Genomic DNA, 24,657 nt, shown 5'->3' with positions numbered 1-24,657 from the left:
GGAATTTCATAAATTCATTCTTTTTAATAGCTGAGTAGTACTCCATTGTGTAAATGTACCACATTTTCTGTATCCATTCCTCTGTTGAGGGACATCTCGGTTCTTTCCAGTTTCTGGCTATTATAAATAAGGCTGCTATGAACATAGTGGAGCATGTGTCCTTCTTATCGGTTTAAATGTCATTATTGCTTATTTCTTTTCTTTCCTGCTTTTTAATCCAGTTATCAACACATTTTATTTTGTTTATTTTAGAAGAGATGACTAAATTTAAAAATAACAAAGAAGTGGAACTTGAAGAATTGAAAAACATATTGGTAAGTATATATCCTTTCTTAATAACATCCTGTAATTATTTAAAAATAAATTTGAAATTAGTGGCCTATATTTTCAAACTATACATATTTCATTTTAATTTTTCTCCTAAATTTAAAAATTTTACATTTGCTTTTGAGTAAAACTGCAGCTTTGTATACATCTATTTTTTTAGATTTTTATAAACTTTCTTGGCCAGGATGTTTATAATATTTAAATCTGTTGATAGCACACTTGAGCAAGTATGCATATTACGTTATACCACAAAGATTCAGTAAACAATAGACACATTTGTCCTACATCTTCCCAAAACTGTTTCAGGTTTATTTTTTTCAGTGTGATACTGGCTATGGGTTTGTCAAATATAGTTTTGCTACACTGAGATATTATCCTTCTATACCTAATTGATTCAAGGATGTTATCATGAATAGATGTTTAATTTTATCAAAGGCTGTTTCTGTGCCTGTTGAAATGATCATGTGATTTATACACTTGATTCTTTTTATGTGCTACATTATATTTATTGATTTGCATATGTTGCACCATTCTTGTATTTCTGGAATGAAAATAGCTCCATCATGGTACATAGTCTTTTTAATGTGATATGATTTTGATTTACCAGTATTTTATTGAAGCTTTGAACTTATGTTTGTTAAATATTTTGGTCTGTAGTTTCCTTTTTGTTGTCTTATCAAGTTTTGGTAGAAGGATAATATAGGATTTGTAAAATTATTTATAAAAGTATTTAAAAATTTCTGTGGACTGCTGGGAAGAATATATATTTAATAGCCATTGGATGGGATATTCTGTAAATGTGTATTAACATTTGATCTCTGATGCAGTTTTATTATGTGTCCAGTTTATTACATACTTTTTTTGGTCTAGATGATAAATGAACTGATGAAATTGGGAATTGAAATCACTTATTACTACTATATCTTGCTCTGTCCATACATTTGTGTCCGGTAGATTATGTTTTATGAAGTTGGGTGCACTAATATTTGATGTACATTTATCTCCAATCATTATATCTTTTTGTTGGATTATCACCTTTATTAATTTGTAGTGACCTAGTTTTTTACTTGATGTCTGCTTTTTCAGATACTACTATAGGTCCCTTGCTTGTTTTCAGTTCCTACTTGCTTAAAAAACTTAGGTTTTTTTTTTTTTTTCATGTTAATTTATCTTTGCCAGTTAAGTTTGTTTCTGGAAGAGAATAGTTTTGTTTTTCAATCCAGTTATTTAATACATGGCTTTTCAACAGAATGGGTATAGGCAAAAATATGTAGAAAGTATTTTGATGATATGAACAATTCAGCAAAACAATAGTAAGTTCTCTACTAGGACCTATTATATTTTTAGTCATGGGTTTTCCCACTAGGTTTACCATACTAGGCAAGAAATCATTCCTTGGACCAGGTTTCATACCTAATCACTTGGTTATCCCTATAACTGAGGTTATCCACATTGTGCACTTATAGATACATCTTGGTAGGCAGGTCAGTATTTTAATATGCAGGGTTTAGTGCTGGGAGACAGACCATTGATGTCTTTTACCTAGGAACATGTATTTTCTATCCCTTCTAATTAAATTTGGTTTCATGGGTTGGAAGATTTTAGGCTTTCATATAGTTTTTCATGTACTACTTATTTTGGATAACTCTTCTGCCACCAGCTCATTTCTCTTATCTCTGCTACCCATCCACAACTGATTTATTATCAATGAATGGGTTTACCCTTCTTTTTACTCTGAAATACTCCTCCCACTATCCTCTATAGAAATGACTTAGTAGTAATAAAGAGGTGGGTTTTTTTGTTTGTTTGTTTGGTTTTTTTTTTGGTTTTTGGTTTTTTTTTTGTTTTTTTGTTTTTTTGTTTTTCGAGACAGGGTTTCTCTGTATAGCCCTGGCTGTCCTGGAACACACTCTGTAGATCAGGCTGGCCTCGAACTCAGAAATCTGCCTGCCTCTGCTGGGATTAAAGGCGTGCACCACCACACCCAGCCCATAAATAGATTTTATAATGATAAAATTCACCTTCAATTTTCATAATACCTATTTTTATTTTATGCCTATGTGTGAATGTTTACATGTATATATGTGATCCACATGTATATTTATGTGTCTGCAGAGGCCAGGAGAAGGCATATGATTCCCTGGAACTAGAGTTACAGATATTGAGAGTCTCCATGTAGGTGCCATAAACTATTCTTTACTATTTCTATGCTGTTTTTGTCTTTTCTGAAGACCTTGGTTACTTTTACAAGTAGACTTCTGAATTATTTTTCTGGCATTTTAATCATTTAAAAATTGATTGGTTGGTTGATTGATTGGGTGTATCTGTGTGATAACATATGTGTGGAAATTAGAGGACAGATAACCATGTGGTTCCAGGGATCAAACTCAAGTCATCAAGTTTGGTGGCAAATTTCTTTACCTACTGAACCATTCATTATATCAGCCACTTCAATTTCATTTATCATATTGTCATGATTTTTTTCATGATTATGTTTTGTGTATTATGATTTGTACATTTATTGATAGGATATTTCTTCTGAGTTTATTTGGGGATCTCCTGAGTGAACAATTTCCTTTTGATGGCTTAGTACTGCTTATACAGTGGCAATAACAAACTTCTGTAACAGCTGTAATACCAGACAAACAAGATAAGCAAGCAAGTACACTTAAAATTTATTAAAGCCAATACAGTACTACTACTGGGCATAGAATATAACATAACAAAAGTAATACAGAGTTAGCTGTAAAGTTAGAGGTAACTGGGATAGCAATAAAAATAATATAAACATGGAACAAAGGAAAGGAACAAGACAATATTAAATAAAAGAATAGGAAAAAGAAATGAGAAATATGTTAGGAAGTGGTGGAGCAAGGAAATATTTAAAAATTCTAATTGCCCAATAAAGAAAAAATGTTTAAAAAGTTGATAAATGTAAGAGGAATAAAGTAAAAACATATCTTATGCTTTTAAAATCCTATGCTTTTAAAGTACTTATAGAATAATAGAAGAAAAAAAGAGAAGCATAATGGATAAAACAACAAATATACACAACCCCCCCCCCCAACTACCTAAGGTCTATCTGATAGAGATGAATTTCAAATATTTTCAATTCAAAAATAAAATCTAAAACAAAATTAAGATAAAATATACAATTGGATTTACTGTGGGTTTTCTAATGCTGTTATCTTCTAGGTAGAATCGTTTGTCAGTTGATGTTGGAGCCATTTGTCTTCTCTAATTTTAGGCTAGTACTGAGTCTGGACCTGATTTAGTGTCTGATGTACAATAGAGTTGCCTTCACTTTAGGAATTTTCATTCTTTGTATATCAAAAATCTCTTGACCAGACTTAACTTGGTAGCTGTGGGTAGGATGGTTTCTAACTTTTCTAGAGGTTCTTCAGCTTGAACACAGTACAGTTACTAATGTCTGATAAATGGGGTGTCTCCTGAATGCAAGGAAAGTAAACATAGCATTGAGATCTGTACTATGTTGGACTGGAGAGATGGCTCAGCCATTAAAGACTAAGCTCACAACCAAATATATAAGAGATTTGTACTATAGATTCAGTCTCAGTGCTTTCTTTCCCACACAATGTCAAATATTATATAGGAGGGAGGTGGCTGTGGAAATTGCAAGGTTAGATAAAATAATAGCATCATTCAGATTACCTCAACCAATCTTCAGAGTTCTTAGTCCTCATAGTGAACCTCTTAGTGGATAGGTAGTCCCAAGAGTTCAGGCATCCACTAACTTCATACTCAGACCATCAATCTCCACAGCTATTCTTAAATAGTATTTCTTATCGTGCAAGGTATGGCTACTGACCACTGTACTCTTCATTGCTTGACTCTCCAGCTTTCCCAAGTTTCTTAAATAAAATACCTTTCTCCATCATAATTGTTGACTCACACCTAAGGGCTGTGGGCAGGCTGTTGCCTGGCTTTCCGAATTGTGATTATGCCTTCATTTCAGACCCCTAGAGTAGCTTAATCTCAACCAATAGACTAATTGTCAAGATGGTACACAGTGACAGCCATCTGAGACAAGTGGAATGACAAAATGGGCCTCTGGATCCATGTCTTAGCTAGTATTGTGGACTTGGTCTGTGTCAAAGACTGGCAGTCTCTTTTTTCTAGGGCCATTTGGTGAAGAGACACAAGAGAGCCTGCCTCTGCACTTCCCTGCACTTCCCTGCCGCACAGGGCTAGAGAAGTTAAAGCTCCTTCGCTCCCCACTTCATAGGTGCCTCTGGCCTTTGGAGAGGGCCCAGCCTGGTGCCAGATTATTGCCATTACCCTTCTCCCCTTTCATGGTAGTGCTCCCTTCCCCATGATCACCCCCTTCCCTGGAGGGCAGATGCCAGCCTTGGTGCCAGACAGAAAGCATCATACCTGACTTAGTCAGGGTTTCTATTCCTGCACAAACATCATGACCAAGAAGCAAGTAAGGGAGGAAAGGGTTTATTCGGCTTACACTCCATAATGCTGTTGAACACCGAAGGATGCAGGACTGGAACTCAAGAAGGTCAAGAAGCAGGAGCTGAAGCAGAAGCCATGGAGGGATGTTCCTTACTGACTTGCCTCCCCTGGCTTGCTCAGCCTGCTCTCTTACAGAACCAAGACTATCAGCCCAGAGATGGTCCCACCCACAAGGGGCCTTTCTCCCTTGATCACTAATTGAGAAAATGCCTTACAGTTGGATCTCATGGAGGCATTTCCTCAACTGAAGCTCCTTTCTCTGTGATAACTCCAGCTGTGTTAAGTTGACACAAAAGTAGCCAGTACAATACCCAAGCCTCAGAGTTTCTGAGGCCAACACTCCCTTTGATTGATAACCAACTTTTCCCCAGTTCAGATGGCTCCTGCCCTTGAAGGAAGCAGAGACCAATATCCTTAAAATGATAAAAAACTCACTCTTGGACTATGAAAAAGGCACAATTAAGTGTTAATTAATCAACTGTACTGTAGCTACAATCAGTTTGTAAAGATAACATCAGCTTCTGAGAGCATAGTAAGTTACTTTTTCCAAGTCAGGAAGGTCCCTTTCCAGCTGCAGGGTTCTGCCCCACTGTCTGAACAAACTGTTATCAGGTTTGAAGGACAACATTCCTTTTCCCTCTCATGTAATGCCATGGCTTAGAAACTCCCGCTTGCGGTCTTTCTCTTTTCTCTTTCTCTTTCTCTTTCTCTTTCTCTTTCTCTTTCTCTTTCTCTTTCTCTTTCTCTTTCTCTTTCTCTTTCTCTTTCTCTTTCTCTTTCNTCTTTCTCTTTCTCTTTCTCTTTCTCTTTCTCTTTCTCTTTCTCTTTCTCTTTCTCTTTCTCTTTCTCTTTCTCTTTCTCTTTCTCTTTCTCTTTCTCTCTCTTTCTCTTTCTCTTTCTTTCTCTCTCTCTCTCTTTTTCTCTTTCTCTCTTTCTCTCTCTTTCTCTCTCTCTTTCTCTTTCTCTTTCTATTTCTATTTCTCTCTCTCTCTCTTCCTCTTCCTCTTCCTTTTTCTCTTTCTTTTTCTTTTTTGCTTTATAAACCCCTTTCACTTAGACCTGGGGGTTCACTGTCCTTCCTGTTCGATCAGGAAGGTTGGTGGCCTAAGCTTGAGCTTAAATAAAGACCCTCATGTGATTACATCTGGTTGTGATTCTTAGTGGTCTCTTTAGGGTCTTTACAATCTGGGCACAACACTGGCTCACTGGCTTACATTTTGGAAGAAGCTTCTGTCTTCTTTCAATGCTGGAGCCTCAGCTGGAGCAGTGAATTGCCCATTTCTATTTGTTGCTTAGCCTTTCTGTTTTCTTGTGTCTTTCAGCTATGCTTAGTGATTTTCAGTGCACTTGCAATTATTTCTTCCTTGGAGTAGAGCCTGACTCTTACTATCCTGACTTTTCTCATTTACCCAGTCCCATAAAAGTATTTCTGTTTCACCACAGAAATCTCAGTTTTTAAATAAACAATTTATTCCTTTTATCCCAGGGCTCTGTTCATTATTCTTTTTGTCAAATTTTGTTTTTGGAATTTACTTACTAATAACTGTATTTCTCTATTGAAGCAGTTTTACCAACAAAATACCCTGTAGTTCTTTTTATTTCTTTTTTTGGATATTTTACTTATTTACGTTTCAAATGTTATCCCTTTCCTGATCTCCCCCCCCCCCCCCCAGAAACTCCCTATCCCATCTCCCCTCCTCCTGTTTCTATGAGGATGTGTCCTCCCCCCCCACACCTCCTCGCCCTCTCAATTCCCTATACTGGGGCATCCAGCCTTCCCAGGCCCAAGGGCCTCTCTTCCCATTGATGCCCAACAAGGCCATTCTCTGCTACATCTGCAGCTTGAGCCATAGGTCCTTCAATGTGTACTATTTGGTTGGTGGTTTAGTATCTGGGAGCTCTGGGAGGGGGTCTGGTTGGTTGATATTGTTCTTCCTATGGGGTTGCAAACCCCATTAGCACCTTCAGTGCTTTCTCTAACTTCTCCATTGGGAACCCCGTGCTCAGTCCAATGGTTGGCTGCAAGCATCTGCCTCTGTATTTGTCAGGCTCTAGCAGAGTCTCTCAGGAGACGTTATACCAGGCTCCTGTCAGAAAGTACTACTTGGCATCCACAATAGTGTCTGGGTTTGGTGACTGTATGTGGATGGATCCCCAGGTAGGGCAGTCTCTGGATGGCCTTTCCTTCAGTCTCTCTGATTCTACATTTCATTCATTCTCATTCTCTCTCTTTCTCTTTCTCTCTCTCTCTCTCCATTTCCATACTCTTTACGTATTTCTTTCCATGAGTATTTTGTTCCCTGTTTTAAGAAGGACCAAAGCATCCACACTTTGGTCTTCCTTCTTCTTGAGCTTTATGTGGTCTGTGAATTGTACCTTGGGTATTACAAGCTTTTGGGCTAATATCCAGTTATCAGTGAGTGCATATCATGTGTGTTCTTTTGTGATTGGGTTTCCACATTCAGGATGATATTTTCTAGATCCATCCATTTGCCTAAGAATTTCATGAAGTCATTGTTTTTGATAGCTTGAGTAAATGCACCACGTTTTCTGTATCCATTCCTCTGTTGAGGGACATCTGGGTTCTTTCCAGCTTCTGGCTATTGAAACAGGACTGCTATGAACATAGTGGATCATGTTTCCTTATTATATGTTGGAACATCTTCTGGGTATATGCCTAGGAGTGGTATAGCTGTGTCCTCAGGTAGTACTATGTCCAATTTTCTGAGGAACTGCTAGACTGATTTCCAGAGTGGTTGTATCAGCTTGCAATCCCACCAACAATGGAGTTTACCTCTTTCTCCACATCCTCACCAGCATGTGCTGTCACCTGAGTTTTTCATCTTACCCATTCTAACTGGTGTGATGTGGAATCTCAGGGTTGATTTGATTTGCATTTCCCTGATGACTAAGGATGATGAACATTTCTTTAGGAGTGTCTCAGCCTTTCACTATTTGTCAGTTGAGAATTCTTTGTTTAGCTCTGTTCCCCATTTTAAAAATAGCGTTATTTGGTTCTCTGGAAACTAACTTTTGAGTTCTTTGTATGNATTGGATATTAGCCCTCTATTGGATGTGAGATTAGTAAAGGTTTTTTCCCCATCTGTTGGTTGCTGTTTTGTCCTATTGACAGTGTCCTTTGCCTTATAGAAACTTTGCAATTTTATGAGGTCCCACTTGTCTATTGTAGATCTTAGAGCATAAGCCATTGGTGTCCTGATCAGGAATTTNCCCCCTATGCCCGTGTGTTCCAGGCTCTTCTCAACTTTCTCTTCTGTTAGTTTCAGTGTATCTGGTTTTATGTGGAGGTCCCTGATCCACTTGGACTTGAGTTTTGTACAGGGAGATAAGATTGGATCAATTTGCATTCTTCTACATGTTGACCACCAGTTGAACCAGCACCATTTGTTGAGAGCACTGTCTGTTTTCCACTGGTTGGTTTTAGCTCCTTTGTCAAAGATCAAGTGACCGTAGGTGTGTGGGTTCATTTCTGGGTCTTCAATTCTATTCCATTGATCTACCTGCCTGTCACTGTACCAGTACCATGCAGTTTTAAACACTTTTGTTTTGTAGTATAGCTTGAGGTCAGGGATGGTGATTCCCCCAGAAGTTCTTTTATTGTTGAGAATAGTTTTTGCTGTCCTGTTTTGTTGTTTTTTGTTTTGTTTTGTTTTTGTTATTCCATATGAAGTTAAGAATTGCTCTTTCCACGTCTGTGAAGAATTGAGTTGGAATTTTGATGGGGATTGCATTGAATCTGTAAATTGCTTTCAGCAAGATGGCCATTTTTACTATATTAATCCTGCCAATCCATGAGCATGGGAGATCTTTCCATCTTTGGAGATCTTCTTCGATTTCTTTCTTCAGAGACTTGAAGTTCTTGTCATACAGATCTTCCACTTGCTTGGTTAAAGTCACACCAAGATACTTTATATTATTTGTGACTATTGTGAATGGAGTTGTTTCCCTAATTTCTTTCTCAGCCTGTTTATCCTTTGAGTAGAGGAAGGCTACTGATTTGTTTGAGTTAATTTTATATCCAGCCACTTTGCTGAAGTTGTTTATCAGGTGTAGGAGTTCTCTGGTAGAATTTTGGGTTCACTTATACTTACTATCATATCTGAAAATAGTGATATTTTGACTTCTTCTTTTCCAATTTATCCCTTTGACCTCCTTTTTTGAGTACTATATTGAATAGATAGGGGGAGAGTGGGCAGCCTTGTCTAGTCCCAGACTTTAGTGGGATTGCTTCAAGTGTCTCTCCATTTAGTTTGATGTTGGCTACTGGTTTGCTGTATATCGCTTTTACTATGTTTAGGTATGGGCNTTGAGTTCCAGATCTTTCCAAGACTTTTACCATGGAGGGGTGTTGAATTTTGTCAAATGCTTTCTCATCTCATCTCTAATGAGATGATCATGTGTTTTTTTTTCTTTGAGTTTGTTTATATAGTGGATTATGTTGATGGATTTCTGTACATTGAACCATCCCTGCATCCCCCCTGGGATGAAGCCTATGTGATCATGATGGATGATTGTTTTGATGTGTTCTTGGGTTTGGTTTGGGAGAATTAATAATATTGAGTATTTTTGCATTGATATTCATAAGGGAAATTGGTCTGAAGTTCTCTTTCTTTGTTGGGCCTTTGTGTGGTTTAGGTATAAGCATAATTGTGGCTTCATCGAATGAATTGGGTAGTGTTCCTTCTGTTTCTATTTTGTGAAATAGTTTGAAGAGTATTGGTATTACATCTTCTTTGAAGGTCTGATAACATTCTACACTAAACCCATCTGATCCTGGGCTTTTTTTCTTGGGAGACTTTTAATGATTGCTTCTATTTCTTTAGGGGTTATGGGACTGTTTAGATGGTTTATCTGATCCTGATTTAACTTTGGTACCTGGTATCTGTCTATAAAATTGTCCATTTCATCCAGATTTCCTAGTTTTGTTGAGTACCTGCTTTTGTCATAGGATCTGATGATTTTTTTTTTTAAAATTTCTCAGTTTCTGTTATGTCTCCCTTTCAATTTCTGATTTTGTTATTTTGGATACTGTCTCTGTGCCCTCTCGTTAGTCTGGATAAAGGTTTATCTATCTTAATGATTTTTCTTAAAGAACCAGCTCCTGGTTTTGTTGATTCTTTGTATCGTTCTCTTTGTTTCTACTTGGTTGATTACAGTTTGACTATTTTCTGCTGTCTACTCCTCTTGGATGCACTTGATTCTTTTTGTTCTAGAGCTTTCTGGTGTGCTGTTAAGCTTCTAGTATTTGCTCTCTCCAGTTTCTTATTGGAGGCACTCACAGCTATGAGTTTAGTTTGTGTCTTCATTTTCATTGAATTCTAAAAATTCTTTATTTTTTTCCTTTATTTCTTCCTTTACCAAGTTATTATTAAGTAGAGTGTTGTTCAGCTTCCTTATGTATGTGGGCTTTTTTTTTTTTTTAATGGAGGACCAGCCTTAATCTGTGGTGATCTGATAGTATGCATGGAATATTTCAGTCTTCTTGTATCTGTTGAGGCCTGTTTTGTGACTGATTAAATGGTCAGTTTTGAAGAAGGTAACATAAGGTGCTGAGAAGGTATATCCTTTTGTTTTAGCATGTAGTTTTTCTATAGATGTCTGTCAATTCCATTTGGTTCATAACTTGTGTTAGTTTCACTGTGTCTTTGTTTAGTGTCTGTTTCCCTGCTCTGTTTACTGATGAGAGTGGGGTGTTGAAATCTTCTACTATTATTGTGTGAGGTGAACTCTGTGTTTGACCTTTAGTGAAGTTTCTTTAATGTATGTTGGTGACTTTGTCTTTGGGGCATAGATGTTCAGAATTCAGTTTTATCTTGGTAGATTTTTTTTCCTTTCATGAGTATGAAGTATCCTTTCTTATCTTTTTTGATACCTTTTGGTTGAAAGTCGATTTTTTTTTTTATATTAGAATTGCTACTCCAGCTCGTTTCTTGGGACCATTTGCTAGTAAAAAAATTTTCCATCCTTGTACTCTGAGGTAGTTTCTGTCTTTGTCACTCAGGTGTGTTTCCTGTATGCAGCAAAATGCCAGGTCCTGTTTACATATCCAGTCTGTTAGTCTATGTTTTTTTTTATTGGGGAATGGAGTACATTGATGTTAAGAGATATTAAGGAAAAGTGATTGTTACTTCCTATTATTTTTGTTGTTAGAGGTGGAATTGTTTTTGTGGCTATCTTCTTTTGGGTTGAAAGAAGATTACTTTCTTGCTTTTTTTAGGGTGTATAGTTTCCTCCTTGTGTTGGAGTTTTCCATCCATTATCCTTTGTAGGGCTGGATTTGTGGAAAGATACTGTGTAAATTTGGTTTTGTCATGGAATATCTTGGTTTCTCTGCCTAAGGTAATTGAGAGTTTTGCTGAGTATAGAAGCCTGGGCTGGCATTTGTGTTATCTTAGGATCTGTATGACATGTGCCCAGGATCTTCTAGCTTTTGTAGTCTCTGGTGAGAAGTCTGGTGTAATTCTGATAGGTCTGCCTTTATATTACTTGACCTTTCTCCCTTACAGAATTCAATATTCTTTCTTTGTTTTGTGCATTTGGTGTTTTAATTATTATGTGATGGGAGGAATTTCTTTTCTGGTTCAGACTATTTGGAGTTCTGTAAGCTTCTTGTATGTTTAAGGGCATCTCTTTCTTTGGGTTAGGGAAGTTTTCTTTTATAATTTTGTTAAAGATACTTACTGGTCCTTTAAGTTGGGAATCTTCACTCTTTTTTTTGGTCTTCTTATTGTGTTCTGAATTTCCTGACTGTTTTGGGTTAGGAGCTTTTTGCATTTTGTATTTTCTTTGTTGTGTCAATGTTTTCTCTGGTATCTTCTGCACCCGAGGTTCTGTCTTCTATCTCTTGTATTCTGTTGGTTATGCTTGCATCTAAGACTCCTGATCTCTTTCTTAGGTTTTCTGTCTCCAGGCGTGTCTCCCTTTGTGATTTCTTTATTGTTTCTATTTCCATTTTTAGATCCTAGATGGTTTTGTTCAATTCCTTCACCTGTTTGTTTGTGTTTTCCTTTATTTCTTTAAGGGATTTTGTGTTTTCTCTTTAAGGGCTTTTAGCTGTTTACCTGTATTCTTCTGTATTTCTTTAAAGGAGTATTTATGTCCTTTTTAAAATCCTCTATCATTATCATGAGATGTGATTTTAAATCTGAATCTTGCTTTTCCAGTGTGATGGAGTATCTATGACTTCCTGTAGTGGGAGAAATGGGTTCTGATGATGCCAAGTAGCCTTAGTTTCTGTTTCTTATGTTCTTTCCCTTGCCTCTCACCACCTGGTTATCTCTGCCTTTGCTGTCTCTGACTGGATCCTGTCCCTCCTGTGATTCTGGTTGTGTCATAACTCCTCAGAGTCCAGCTATCTCTGTGGTCCTGTGATCCTCACATCTGGGATGTGTCAGAACTCCTGAGAGTCAAGCTGCCTTTGGTTTCTTGAAATCATAGTGTAACCAAGCTCCTGAGATCCTGTTATGTCAGAACACCTGGGAGTCAAGCCTTCTCTGGGTGTTGCAGGGATGTTTGGGGAGCTGGATTCCTGGGTTTGCTTCTGGCACAGGTACAAGCTGGAAGGAACATGTGCCTCTGTCTGGGCAGGGTTTAGTCTTTCCTTGGTTCCTATGGGGGTCCTACACAGGGTTTTGGGAAAGATGTGACAGATCTTGAGTGTGTCAGATCTCCAGTGCTCCTGGGTGTGTTCTATCTCCTGGGAGTCAAGCTTCCTCTGTGATCCTGGGCATTTCAGAGCACCTGGGAGATGGCCTTCCTCTGGGTGCTGTAAGAGTGGGTACAGAGTCAGCACCCCAGATTTGCTCTGGGTGCACGTTCAGACCAGAAGGAACCCGTGCCACTGGCTGGGTGGGGGTTCCTGCATTCCTGGATCTTAGGGGGTCCCAGTTACTCTGGGTGTTGGGGCAGATGTTGTGGCCTCTTCATCTGTGATCCTGGGCGTGTTAGAGTACCTGGGAGTTGAGCTTCCTCTGGGTGTGGTGGGACCGGGTGAGGAGCCAGTGCCCAAGGTCTGCTCACTGCACAGGTTCCTATGGAAGGAACTGGTGCCACTGGCTGGGTGGGGATTCCAGTGTTCCTGGATCCTGGGGGACCCAGTTATTCTGGGTGTTGGGGCAGATGTTGTTGCCTTTTCACCTGTGCTGGGTGTGTTAGAGCACCTGGGTGTTGAGCTTCCTCTGGGTCACTGTAGTTCTTTATATTATTCTTTGGGCAGTTCAATTATTTTTCAATATGTATGTAGTTTGACAGTCACACTCTTTTTTTCTATTGTGTTTAGGCAGAAGATCAAAAACTTTTAGATGAAAAGAAACAAGTTGAGAAGCTTGCTGAAGAATTACAAGGGAAAGAACAAGAACTAACTTTCCTTTTGGAAACCAGAGAGGTTTGTTAAAGATACGTTTTCTTTTTCTTCTTTTTCTTTTTTTTCTTTTTCGTTTTTTGAGACCAGGTTTCTCTGTATAGCCCTGGCTGTCCTGGAACTTACTTTGTAGACCAGGCTGGCCTCGAACTCAGAAATCCACCTTCCTCTGCCTCCCAAGTGCTGGGATTAAAGGCATGTGCCACCACACCCGGCTGTGTCATTGATAATTTTAAAAATTAAGGTGATTATCACATTGTTTACTTAAATTTAAAGTATTTAGCTGAACATGATATTTATATCTGTATATAATCCTAGGACTTTGGAGGGAAAGGCAGGAAAATCAAGAGTTCAAAGTTGACCTCAAGACCAGGTCTCAAACTCATCCTGGGCTGAATGAGACCCTGTCTTAAAAATATTTTTTTTTAGGGCTGGAGAGATGTCTCCGTGGTTAAGAGCACTGATTATTCTTCTAGATGTCCTGAGTTTAATTCCCAGCAACCACATGGTGGTTCACAACAATCTATAATGGGATTCGATGCCCTCTTCTGGTGTCTGAAGACAGTGTACTCACAGACATAAAATAAATAAATCTTGTTTTTTAAACTTATTAAGATTTATTTTATTCATTTGAGTAAACTGTAGCTGTCTTCAGGCACACCAGAAGAGGGCATTGGATCACATTACAGATGGTTATGAGTCACCATGTGGTTACTGAAATTTATGTCCTTTGGAAGAGCAATCAGTGCTCTTAACCACTGAGCCATTTCTCCAGCCCCCAAATATTTAAAAAAATATTTTTTAATATCCTGCCAAATTTTCTCCAATATATTGCTTGATTACTTTTAGAGAAACCATATCTATTTTTAGTTTTTCTTTGTTTTTGAGACTGTCTATGGAGCTCCTGCTTTCCGGAACTCACTATGTAGACCAGGATAGCTTTGAACTTACAGAGATCTACTTGCCTTTGTCTCCTGAGTTTCTCGGATTGTGCCACCATGCCCAGCCTAACTATGTCTTTTATATGAAAAAAACTGATAGAACATCTGTCAATAAATATATACATTTATTTTACAGAAAGAAGTCCATGATTTGCAAGTACAAGTAACTGTCACTAAAACAAGTGAACAGCATTATTTAAAACAGGTTGAAGAAATGAAAACTGAGCTTGAAAAAGAGAAGTATGTTTTTCACTTAACTACATACAGTTAATTACTAAGCTTTATGGTAAAAGTAAATAGTGTTTAGTATTTATATCAATGGATTTGAAATTGTGTTTTATTCCTACTTAAAGATCAAAATGAAAGCCAGGCATGATGGTGCACAAATGTAATCTCACTACTTTGGAAGCTGAAGCAAGAGAATTACAAATTTAAGGACTGTGCTTTGTAGTGAAAAGCTTTATGTTAGGAAAGTTTGTATCATTTATTTAAAATAATAAATAAAAATTTTAAATCATTTCATATCAGTATATAGTTTTCTCTTGGTGTTTATGAACATTGGTTCAAGAAACCCTGAACATACACAAATCTGTAGATACTCAAGTCTTATATACAAACAGCACAGTGCTTGCATATAAAGTATAAATATCCTCTTTCAAGTAAGTTTTAGCTTGCTTCCAAACTACTTACAGTACTGAAAATTCTGTGTAAATTCTACTGTTTGTTCTACTGTATTCAGGAAATAATGGCAAGAAGTTTATATGCTCAGTCCAGACATATTTTCCTGAACAGTTTCAATCTCTAGATGGATAATCCCATGAATGTGGAATTTTAACGTAACGATGGTCTAACATTAATTTTGGGGAGACATTTAGTTTCCCAAAAAGATAATTATATGTGTTGATAAAATTTCAATATAAAAGTTTATTTCTGTGAATTGTATCTTGCATATTCCGAGCATTTGTACTAATATCCATTTATCTGTGAGTGCATACCATGTGTGTTCTTTTGTGATTGGTTTACTTCACTCAGGATGATATTTTCTAGTTCCATCCATTTGCCTAGGAATTTCATAAAGTCAATATTTTTAATAGCTGAGTAGTACTCCATTGTGTAAATGTACCACATTTTCTGTATCCATTCCTTTGATGAAGGACATCTGGGTTCTTTTCAGCTTCTGGCTATTATAAATAAGGCTTCTATGAACATAGTGGAGCATGTGTCCTTGTTATATGTTGGAACATCTTTTGAGTATATGCCCAGGAGTAGTATAGCTGGATCCTCAGGAAGCTCAAGAAAAACAAAGACCAAAGTGTGGGTGCTTTGGTATTTCTTAGAAAGGGGGACAAAATACTCATGGGAGCAAATATGGAGACAAAAGTGTCGAGCAGAGACTGAAGGAAAGGCCATCCAAAGACCTGGGGATCCAAACCATTTACAGTCACCAAACCTAGACAACTATTGTGGATGCCAAGAAGTGCTTGCTGACAGGAGCCTGGTATAGCGTCTCCTGAGAGGCTCTCTGCTAGAGCCTGACAAATACAGAGACAGAAGCTTGCAGCCAACCATTGGACTGAGCACAGGGTCCCCAGTGGAGAAGTTAGAGAAAGGACTGAAAGAGCTGAAGGGGTTTGTAACCACATGGCAAGGACAATAATATCAACCAGCCAGATCCTCCCTCCCCCCAGAGCTCCCAGGGACTAAACCACCAACCAAGGAGTACACATGGAGGGACCCATGGCTCCAGCTGCATATGTAGTAGAGGATGGCCTTGTTAGGCATCTATGGGAGGAGAGGCCCTTGGTCCTGGGAATGTTTGATGCCCCAGTGTAGGGGAATTCGAGGGCGAGGAGGCAAGAGTGGGTGGGTGGGTGGGGAAACACCCTCATATAGAATCAGGGGAGCGGGGATGGGATAGGGGATTTGGGGGGAGGAATTGGGAAAGGAGATAACATTTGTAATGTAAATAAAATACCCAATAAAAAACTTTAAAAAAATAATTAAAAAAACAAAATATTTTTATTGTTTTCTAAATATTCAATGGAATGATTTCACTTATTCAGCAAGTTTATTTTGGTAGTAAGGATATATCATGGGGAAAGAAGTAAATTTAAATGCATGTTGATGGTTTATTTTTCCCTTTGATTGCTTCTTAGGAATAGATAAAATGGCAAGTCCAAGTATTAGGTATGATGCCTCTTGCTTGGAATTCTAACATTTGGGAGGCTGAGGAAGAAAGGTTGCTGTGAGTTTGAGGCCAACTTAGTCTACATCATGAGCCCTAAGTCTCACCCTTTTCTTGTAGCTCCATTCCTTCCTGATATTCTTTCAACAGTTTTTTTTTTTTGAGACCTTCTTTTTAATTCATTTATTAAAAATCCCCTTAAGAATTTTTCTGAGTTTGAGGCCAGCCTGGTCTACAGAGTGAGTTCCAGGTCAGCCAGGGCTACACAGAGAAACACTGCCTCGAAAAACCATTAAAAAAAAAAAAAGAATGGAGTAGTTATTTATATTTAGTGTCAACTTATATTATTCTTGCTATATTTGCTTTTTAATCTCTCATTACTAGGGGGAAAAAGCCTCTATTTTCTCTGCTGAGTTTCCAATATTATTAAGTAAGAGGAAGCAGTAGATACTTCTGAGATCATTTGGTATTGCCACACCCTACAAATGGATACTGGCTTCAGCTAATAGCAACAATAATTTCTCTTTCACTATGGAACAATTACGACTTTGTAAGAATGGTTGCATTTAATTACAAATATTTTATGCTTCAAGCTCTATTCTAATTAAAGTTTTAGAAGTTTGAAATAGATTATTAGATATAGAGCAATTATGTAGAAAATATGTGCTTTATATTTTTTGAAGTAATGAGAGTGTTGAGAATATACATAGAAATATGTGTGACATGAAATGTTAATATAGAAATAATTTATATATTTGAACAGATAATATAATGAAGCAGCCTGAAAATATAACTTTGCTTCAAGAATTAATGGCCAATATTATTTATATCCTGCCTATTCCTTCTATTAAGATTATTTTGAATTAAATTTTATATATCATATTTAATTCTTTCTATATGACATGTTTTTTAAAACAGACTTAAGAATACTGAATTAACTGCAAGTTGTGACATGCTTTTGCTTGAGAACAAAAAATTAGTACAAGAAGCAAGTGATATGGCCCTAGAACTCAAGAAACATCAAGAAGATATCATTGTGAGTTGGCAGTTATCAGTGACTTTTTTTGCTTACCTTCAAAAGTAGAGGGACTTTAAAATATATGATTACTGAATACCCTTTTAGCTTAAAAAGTTTCATTATTTCTGAGTTGATTTTTTTAATCTAAAGTTTTTTAATTAGATATTTTCTTTATATACATTTCAAATGCTATCCTGAAAGTTCCCTATATCCTCTCCTTGCCTGGCTCCCCTACACATCCACTCCTGCTTCTTAGCCCTGGCATTCCCCTGTACTGGGGCATATAAAGTTTGCAATACCAAGGGGCCTCTCTTCCCACTGAGTTGATTTTTTTTTTTGAGGAAAAATTGAATAATATTCTGTGGTATGATGATACTTGACTACAAAAATTAGAGACTCCCAATATATGAAGTTAATATAATTGTAAGCATTAACAGTTGTATTTAGTAACATTATATCTAGTCATAGATACCTATGGAAGATATAATAATGAATATCTTTTCATTTTTCTTCAAGAACATGAATTAATATAAAAATAGTGAAAATAGTATTCCAATATTTTAAATAGAAAGTTTGTCATATATTTTGATAACGTGATAAAGTGTTAGTTGAATTCTTCAGTTCACTTCTGCCTTATGGAAGAGAAGTTGTCAGAGAACAATATTGATTTTGGTCCTTGAAAGATAAATTATGAATTTTGTTGATAATGATTAATGAAACATTATGAATAACATAAAAAGCCTCAAAGTACCACTAGAAAATCAAACATTTTATTAACTGCTATATATTATTAGGATTGTTGCCAGTACAAGTCTATAAACCAGAATTATACAAATTAAATAGCTCACTGTTTTAGTTTGTATTCTATTTCTGTGTTAAAACAGTATAAAAGAAGTGGCTTGGGCTCAGGGGAAGTAGGTTTGTGGGGCAAGTGCAACTGGGTAGGATGGGCCTGAAACAAGAGTAAGGTCAAGAAGTATTCAAAACCCTGAAAATTTCATCTTGAGACCAACATCTCACCATGAAATCAGCAGGAATAATGATGGCTTCCTCCCTATTCTCAGCCTGCATGCCCCAGGGCACATAGTCTCATAATACCCTACCTCCATCCTTTTTGGGGAAGTCACAGTAGCCTCTTAGCCAAATTACAGGTTTAAGTACCCAGAATCCCTCTTCATGCAAATAAAGCATTCCCAGCTCCTCAGCTCTAGCCCATTATGTACACTCTCCTTGAAAAACTCCTACCCACTCCCCAAGGTTTATATAGATAGATAGCCCTTGTTACCCTGGAATAAAAAGACCTGCTGTTTATGGAATATCTAGAAGAGCTCACAACTAATGGTGCCTGAATACTCTGAGGCCAGAAACAGAGACAGACCCACAGAAGTTTATTTGGCTTATAGATCTCAAGCATAGTCCATCATAAAGGGAAGTCAAGGCAGCAGCTTAAGGCACTAACCTTGAAGTAGGAAGTAAAGCAGAGGCCCTGGAGAACTGCTCATTACCAGCTTGTTCCTTAGGGTTTGTACAACCCGCTTTTTAATAGATGCAAGGACACCTGCCCAGGGACTGCGGTCAGTGGGCTGAGTCCTCCCACATTAATTCTCAGTGAAGAAAATGTCTCACAGACTTGCTTAAGGTCAATCTTATGAAGGCAGTTTTTTTTTACTCTAACTTGTGTTAGGTTGACCAAAAAATAATTAGCACACTCACGTTATTGCTTTTTTTGTATAATGAAATAAAATTTATGCTGACAGATGAAGGTTTTAAATATTAATTTCACTTATATTTTGTTGAAGAAAAATGATTAACATAAGCATTGTTGATTATCTTCATAGAATTGCAAAAAGCAAGAAGAAAGGCTGTTGAAACAAATAGAAAATTTGGAAGAAAAAGAAATGCATTTAAGGTAAGAGTAATGAGTTTGTCTCTGAAAAAGGATTTTAGGATTTCTTTTTTATTGTTGACAATTGTATAAAGTGAAAATATTAGGTATAGGTTAATGTTTTAAAATCCTGCCTAAAATTATAATAAATTTATAGTTCAATAATTAAAAGCAAAATTATTTATACTTAGTACTGAGACAGTGAAATTATATGAAAATTACTTTAAAGCATCATAAACCTAATTAATTCTTTAAAGCTTAAAAAAATTATACTAACTGCATCTAGAATTTGGAATAAAAATTTCTTAAACTACTTTTAAGATCATTACTACTATATTAGAATATTTATCTTTACTGTTTTAAAATTATATTTAACTCTTACTCATAATTATATAAAATCTTATATTCTCACTTAGTATTTTCAGCTTAGTTTTTGTATGTTGTGCTTTCATTTTCATTGAATTCTAAAAAGCCTTTATTTTTTTTTCTTTATTTCTTCTTTGACTAAGTTATTATTGAGTAGAGTGTTGTTTAGCTTCCATGTGTATGTGGGCTTTCTGTTGTTTTTGTTACTGTTGAAGACCAGCCTTAATTTGTGGTGAGCTGATAGGATGCATGGGATTATTTCAATCTCCTTGTATCTGTTGAGGCCTGTTTTGTGACCAATTATATGGTCAATTTTGGAGAAGGTACCATGAAGTGCCAAGAAGAAGGTATTTTCTTTTGCTTTAGGATGAAATGTTCTGTAGATATCTGTTAGATCCATTTGGTTCATAATTTCTGTTAGTTTCACTGTGTCTCTGTTTAGTTTCTGTTTCAATGATCTGTCCATTGGTGAGAGTGGAGTGTTGAGGTCTCCCACTATTATTGTGTGGGGTTCAATGTGTGTTCTGAGCTTTAGTAAAATTTCTTTTATGAATGTGAGTGCTCTTGCATTTGGGGCATAGATGTTCAGAATTGGGACTTTCTCTTGGTAGATTTTCCCTTTAATGAATATGCAGTGTCTTTCCTCATCATGCTTGATAACTTGTGGTTGAAAGTCTAGTTTCTTGGATATTAGGATGGTAACTACAGCTTGTTTCTTGGGACTGTTTGCTTGGAAGACCTTCTTTCCATCCTTTTACTCTGAGATAGTGTCTTTCTTAGTTATTGAGATGCCTTCCTTCCTTCCTTCCTTCCTTCCTCTTTTTATTCTTTCACAACAGACTTTATTGGTCAAGGAGCAGAGTACACAGACATTCCAATTCTTATCACACATACCCAAAAAGAGCCATATATTGTGTTCAAGTACCCAAACTCTGAAGAGTTACATTGTGTTCATGTACATAAGTGATGAGCTATGTATTGTTTTTCTTTGAACTTATTGCGATGTTCTAGTTTCAAACTTGGCAAGTTTCCCTAAGAGCTCTTATAACAACCAAATGCTCATAATCCTCAATTCCACCAACTTACAATTTTATGTCATACCCAGAACATACTCAAAATTTCCATCTTTCACAGCACATTACCACAACTGTTAGGAATATGGACTGCCATGATCACAGACATCACAGTTCTGACAGGGCAAGGATCAAGGACTGCCTTTCTTACAAAATGGTTCTACTAGAAACACGGGACCAGATATAACTGAAAATATTCCAGACATAAATGCACAACTGAGACTCCAAATTGCCATTTAGTATGCTTTGTATTGGAGGATATAAAACTAGCCCCCTCTACAGAATGTTATGGTGACCCCCAAGACAGTTACAGCCTCTCCTGATTCAGTATCCTGCTATTTTCTGGTTGTACCAAAAAATAAACAACCAGCAAATGATTTAACCTCTTAAAAAAAAAAACATTACACTTAAACAATGGGATGAGGTGGGATCTACTGTTTACAAATGTTCCTAGAGCTCCTAAAAAACTCGCATTTACAATATAGTTGATAAAAATATTCCTCTGGATTGTATAAGAAGGGAGGCAGGGACCACAGACAGATTTGATGGATGTTTAGTCAGACTTAGCTTCTTTCTCTTCTTCAGAGGCTGGACTCTGGTTTTCTGTCTCTCCATTTTCTGCAGGCAGATCTGTAGTTTGCTGGTCAGCCACGTCAGCCTGTTTGTCTTTGCTCCCCTCTTCTCTTTTATCTGCACTTTTTTTGCCTGATGCTTTATCCTTTCCCATGGCCTTTTTCTGGCTTCCTGTCAACCTTTGCTGGGGCAGTCTTGGTCAATAGCCTCAGGGAGGGGTGCTTGGGCTCAGCCTTCCCTTCTCTATCCATGCTAACATTCCACTTGGGCATCGTGGCTGCAGGCATGGGAGACGCATAAGTCACTGAGTTGCACTGCTTAGCTGCCACCACTAGAATGGCTGCAACCCACTTTGTAGACCAGGCTGGCCTCGAACTCAGAAATCTGCCTGCTTCTGCCTCCCGAGTGCTGGGATTAAATGTGCCACCATGCTCGGCTCCTGTGTGTTTCTTGTATGCAGCAAAATGCTGAATCTTGTTTGCATATCCAGTTTGTTATCTTATTTCTTTTTATAGATGAGTTGAGTCCATTAATATTGAGAGAGATTAAAGACAGATGGCTTTTGGTTCCTGTTATGTTTGTTTTTGAAGGTGGCTAATTTATGTGCTTGTGGTTCTTTCCTTTTGGCTTTGTTGTGAGATGACTAATATCTTGTCATTTCTTTAGTGTAGGTGTTTTCCTTCCAGAATCCTCTGTAGGGCTGTATTGATAGACAGATACTGTCTGAATTTGGTTTTGTCCTGGAATATTTTGGTCTCTCCATCTATGGTAATTGACAGTTTTGCTGGGATGTCATTTAATTTTACTAGCCTGGGCTGGCATTTGTATTCTCTTAGAGTCTGCATGATCCCTGACCAGGCTCTTCTGGCTTTTAGTGTCTCTGTTGGAAAGTCTGGTGTAATTCTGATAGGTCTACCTTCACATGTTACTTGGCCCTTTTCCCTTGCAGCTTTTAATATTCTTTTTTTTTTGTTGTTGTTCTGTGCATTTAGTGTTTTGATTATTACATGATGAGAGGATTTTCTTCTCTGATCCCATTTATTTGGTGTTCTATAGATTACTTATACATTTATGGCCATCTCTTTCTTTAGGTTGGGGAAGTTTTCTTCTATGATCTTGTTGAAGATGTTTTCAGGTTCTTTGAGCTGGGAATCTTCATTCTCCCCTATCCCTATTATTCTTAGATTTGGTCTTTTCATTGTGTCCTGAATTTCCTGGATATTTTGGGTTAGGAGTTTTTTATGTTTTGAATTTCTTTGCCAGTTGTGTCAATCTCTTCTACAGTATCTTCTACACCTGAGATTCTCTCTTCTATCTCTTGTATTCTGTTGGTGATAACTTTTGTCTGTACTTCCTGACCTCTTTCCTAGGTTTTCCATGTCTAGGTTTGCCTCCATTTGTGTTTTCTTTATTGTTTCTACTTCTACTTTAAGGTCTTGGATTGCTTTACTCAATTCCTTCACCTGTTTAAAATTTGTAAGAAAAAATTATAACCTGGATTCAGTTTTTAAAAAATGAAATCACTGATTACATTACCAGTGTAATAGTGATACAAAGGAGAACCAATAGAGAAAAACCTTCAAGTGTCCACTGAAAAAAAATCACTAATATTTTCATCTGTAATATACAATAATTTAACAAAAGTATTAAAAAATTAATATATGAATCTAATACAAAATTCCAAAGGACAAAGGAGCACATGAATCAAGAACAATATCTTTCATTTGTCTTTTGCCCTTTTGCTGTCTAGTTTCTCTTACCCAGAACATCACTACTCCTCTGTTTCTGGAGAGTCTCTGAACATGTATAATGATGTACGTATATATAAATATCATTAAGATAAAGTGTACTTACATTTTAAATTTATTTGTGTAGAATTTTATATATGCATTAGAGTGACTAAGAAGAGAAAAATGAAATATTTCTATAGTTTTTAAGAGTAGGAAACTGATGACAAGGATGCATATAATTTAAAGATAAATCTGTATAGTAACTTAAATGTAGGAATAGAAATATGCCTATTAATAGACAGGCATAAAAATTTACTAATCAAAATAAGAACTCAAACCTAAAAAATTATAAACAATCATTAAAAAAAGTCTTAGGAGATAAAATGAAAATATGGTTTGGATTATGATGCTATTCTCTTGCATTTCCTTTTAGGGATGAACTGGAATCAGTAAGAAAAGAGTTCATACAGCAAGGAGATGAAGTTAAGTGTAAATTGGACAAGAGTGAAGAAAATGTATGTTATATACACAATAGATTAGATTCAAAATTTTAAGTTATAAAAGCAATACATACAATAAAGTGACATGTACTACTGTATAAATAACTAGTGATCTAGGTACTAAGCCATTAATATTTAAATTGTGGGTTAAAAGAGGCTAGAGAGATGACTTAGTCATTGAAAGCACTTGCTGCTTTTGTCAAGGACCCCCAGGTTCAGTTCTCAGCACCCACATGATTTATAACTCTCTGAAACTCTAGTTCTGTGAGATACAGTACTATCTTATGGATTCTGCAGACACTGAACACATCTGGTATATATACAGAAAAGCAAAACACTTAAAATCCTTAAATGATAGGGGCTAAATTGGGTTGTTTTGCTTATGATACATATTTTTAAGAAGTCATAATTCTAAACATATTTGAAAGATGTTCATTTAAATTTCTTTTTCTACTATTTTATGTGTATGGGTTTTCTGCCTGAGTGAATGAATGTCTGTGCACCTTGTACATGCTTGGTGCCCATGGAGGCCAGAGATCCCTTGAAACACAAGTTATAGATGGTTATGAGATACCAGTAGGTGCTGGGAAATGAACTTAGATTCTCTGGAAGATCAGCTAGGACTTAGCTACTAAGGCATATCTCTGGCCTCAAATGTTCGTTCAGTACTTAAATTTGACTTACATTTCTAGGCTAAATTAAAGGTTCATACTGCAAGGTAAAAATATTTTAAAACTCCCAGCGAGGAATTTCTTTCCTCCTTTGACCATATATGTTCCCAGATTAAAAACACACGCAGTTTTATATTTTAAAATATGCCTTAGGCAACACAATAGCTGGGCAACTGCCTGCCTACCCTCCATGCTGTTAGAATCTACTTGCCTATGGTAACTCTGAGACACTACTTACTAATTTCTATGTTCCATATTGGCTGTGCTTAACTCCAATTGGCCAGCCCATATGGCGGTGTTTTTTTTTTAAATGTTTTTTTTTAATTGGGTATTTATTTCATTTACATTTCCAATGCTATCCCAAACGTCCCCAACACGCTCCCCCACCCACCCACTCCCACTTCTTGGCCCTGTCGTTCCCCTGTACTGAGGCATATAAAGTTTGCACAACCAATGGGCCTCTCTTTCCACTGCTGGCCTACTAGGCCATCTTCTGATTCATATGCAGTAGAGACACAAGCTCTGG

The 24,657-nt window shown here is 36.9% G+C and overlaps 1 protein-coding gene and 1 pseudogene across 1 annotated transcript in view; one reads left to right on the top strand and one right to left on the bottom strand.

The window, feature by feature from the left end:
• The window catches only part of Sycp1 (synaptonemal complex protein 1), a 92,027-nt gene that overhangs the window by 28,170 nt on the left and 39,200 nt on the right, over positions 1-24,657 (top strand). The window contains exons 15-20 of the mRNA XM_029475543.1: positions 253-314; positions 13,109-13,213; positions 14,267-14,370; positions 17,234-17,351; positions 19,172-19,242; positions 23,394-23,475. Coding sequence (XP_029331403.1) covers positions 253-314; positions 13,109-13,213; positions 14,267-14,370; positions 17,234-17,351; positions 19,172-19,242; positions 23,394-23,475 — 542 coding nt within the window. The remainder of the gene's footprint in view (positions 1-252; positions 315-13,108; positions 13,214-14,266; positions 14,371-17,233; positions 17,352-19,171; positions 19,243-23,393; positions 23,476-24,657) is intronic.
• On the bottom strand, positions 21,211-21,502 carry LOC110290884 (annotated as a pseudogene).

This window comes from Mus caroli, chromosome 3 (genome assembly GCF_900094665.2).
Source record: "Mus caroli chromosome 3, CAROLI_EIJ_v1.1, whole genome shotgun sequence".
In the NCBI taxonomy this organism is placed as follows: domain Eukaryota; kingdom Metazoa; phylum Chordata; class Mammalia; order Rodentia; family Muridae; genus Mus; species Mus caroli.
This window is presented reverse-complemented; position numbering and strand designations above follow the sequence as displayed.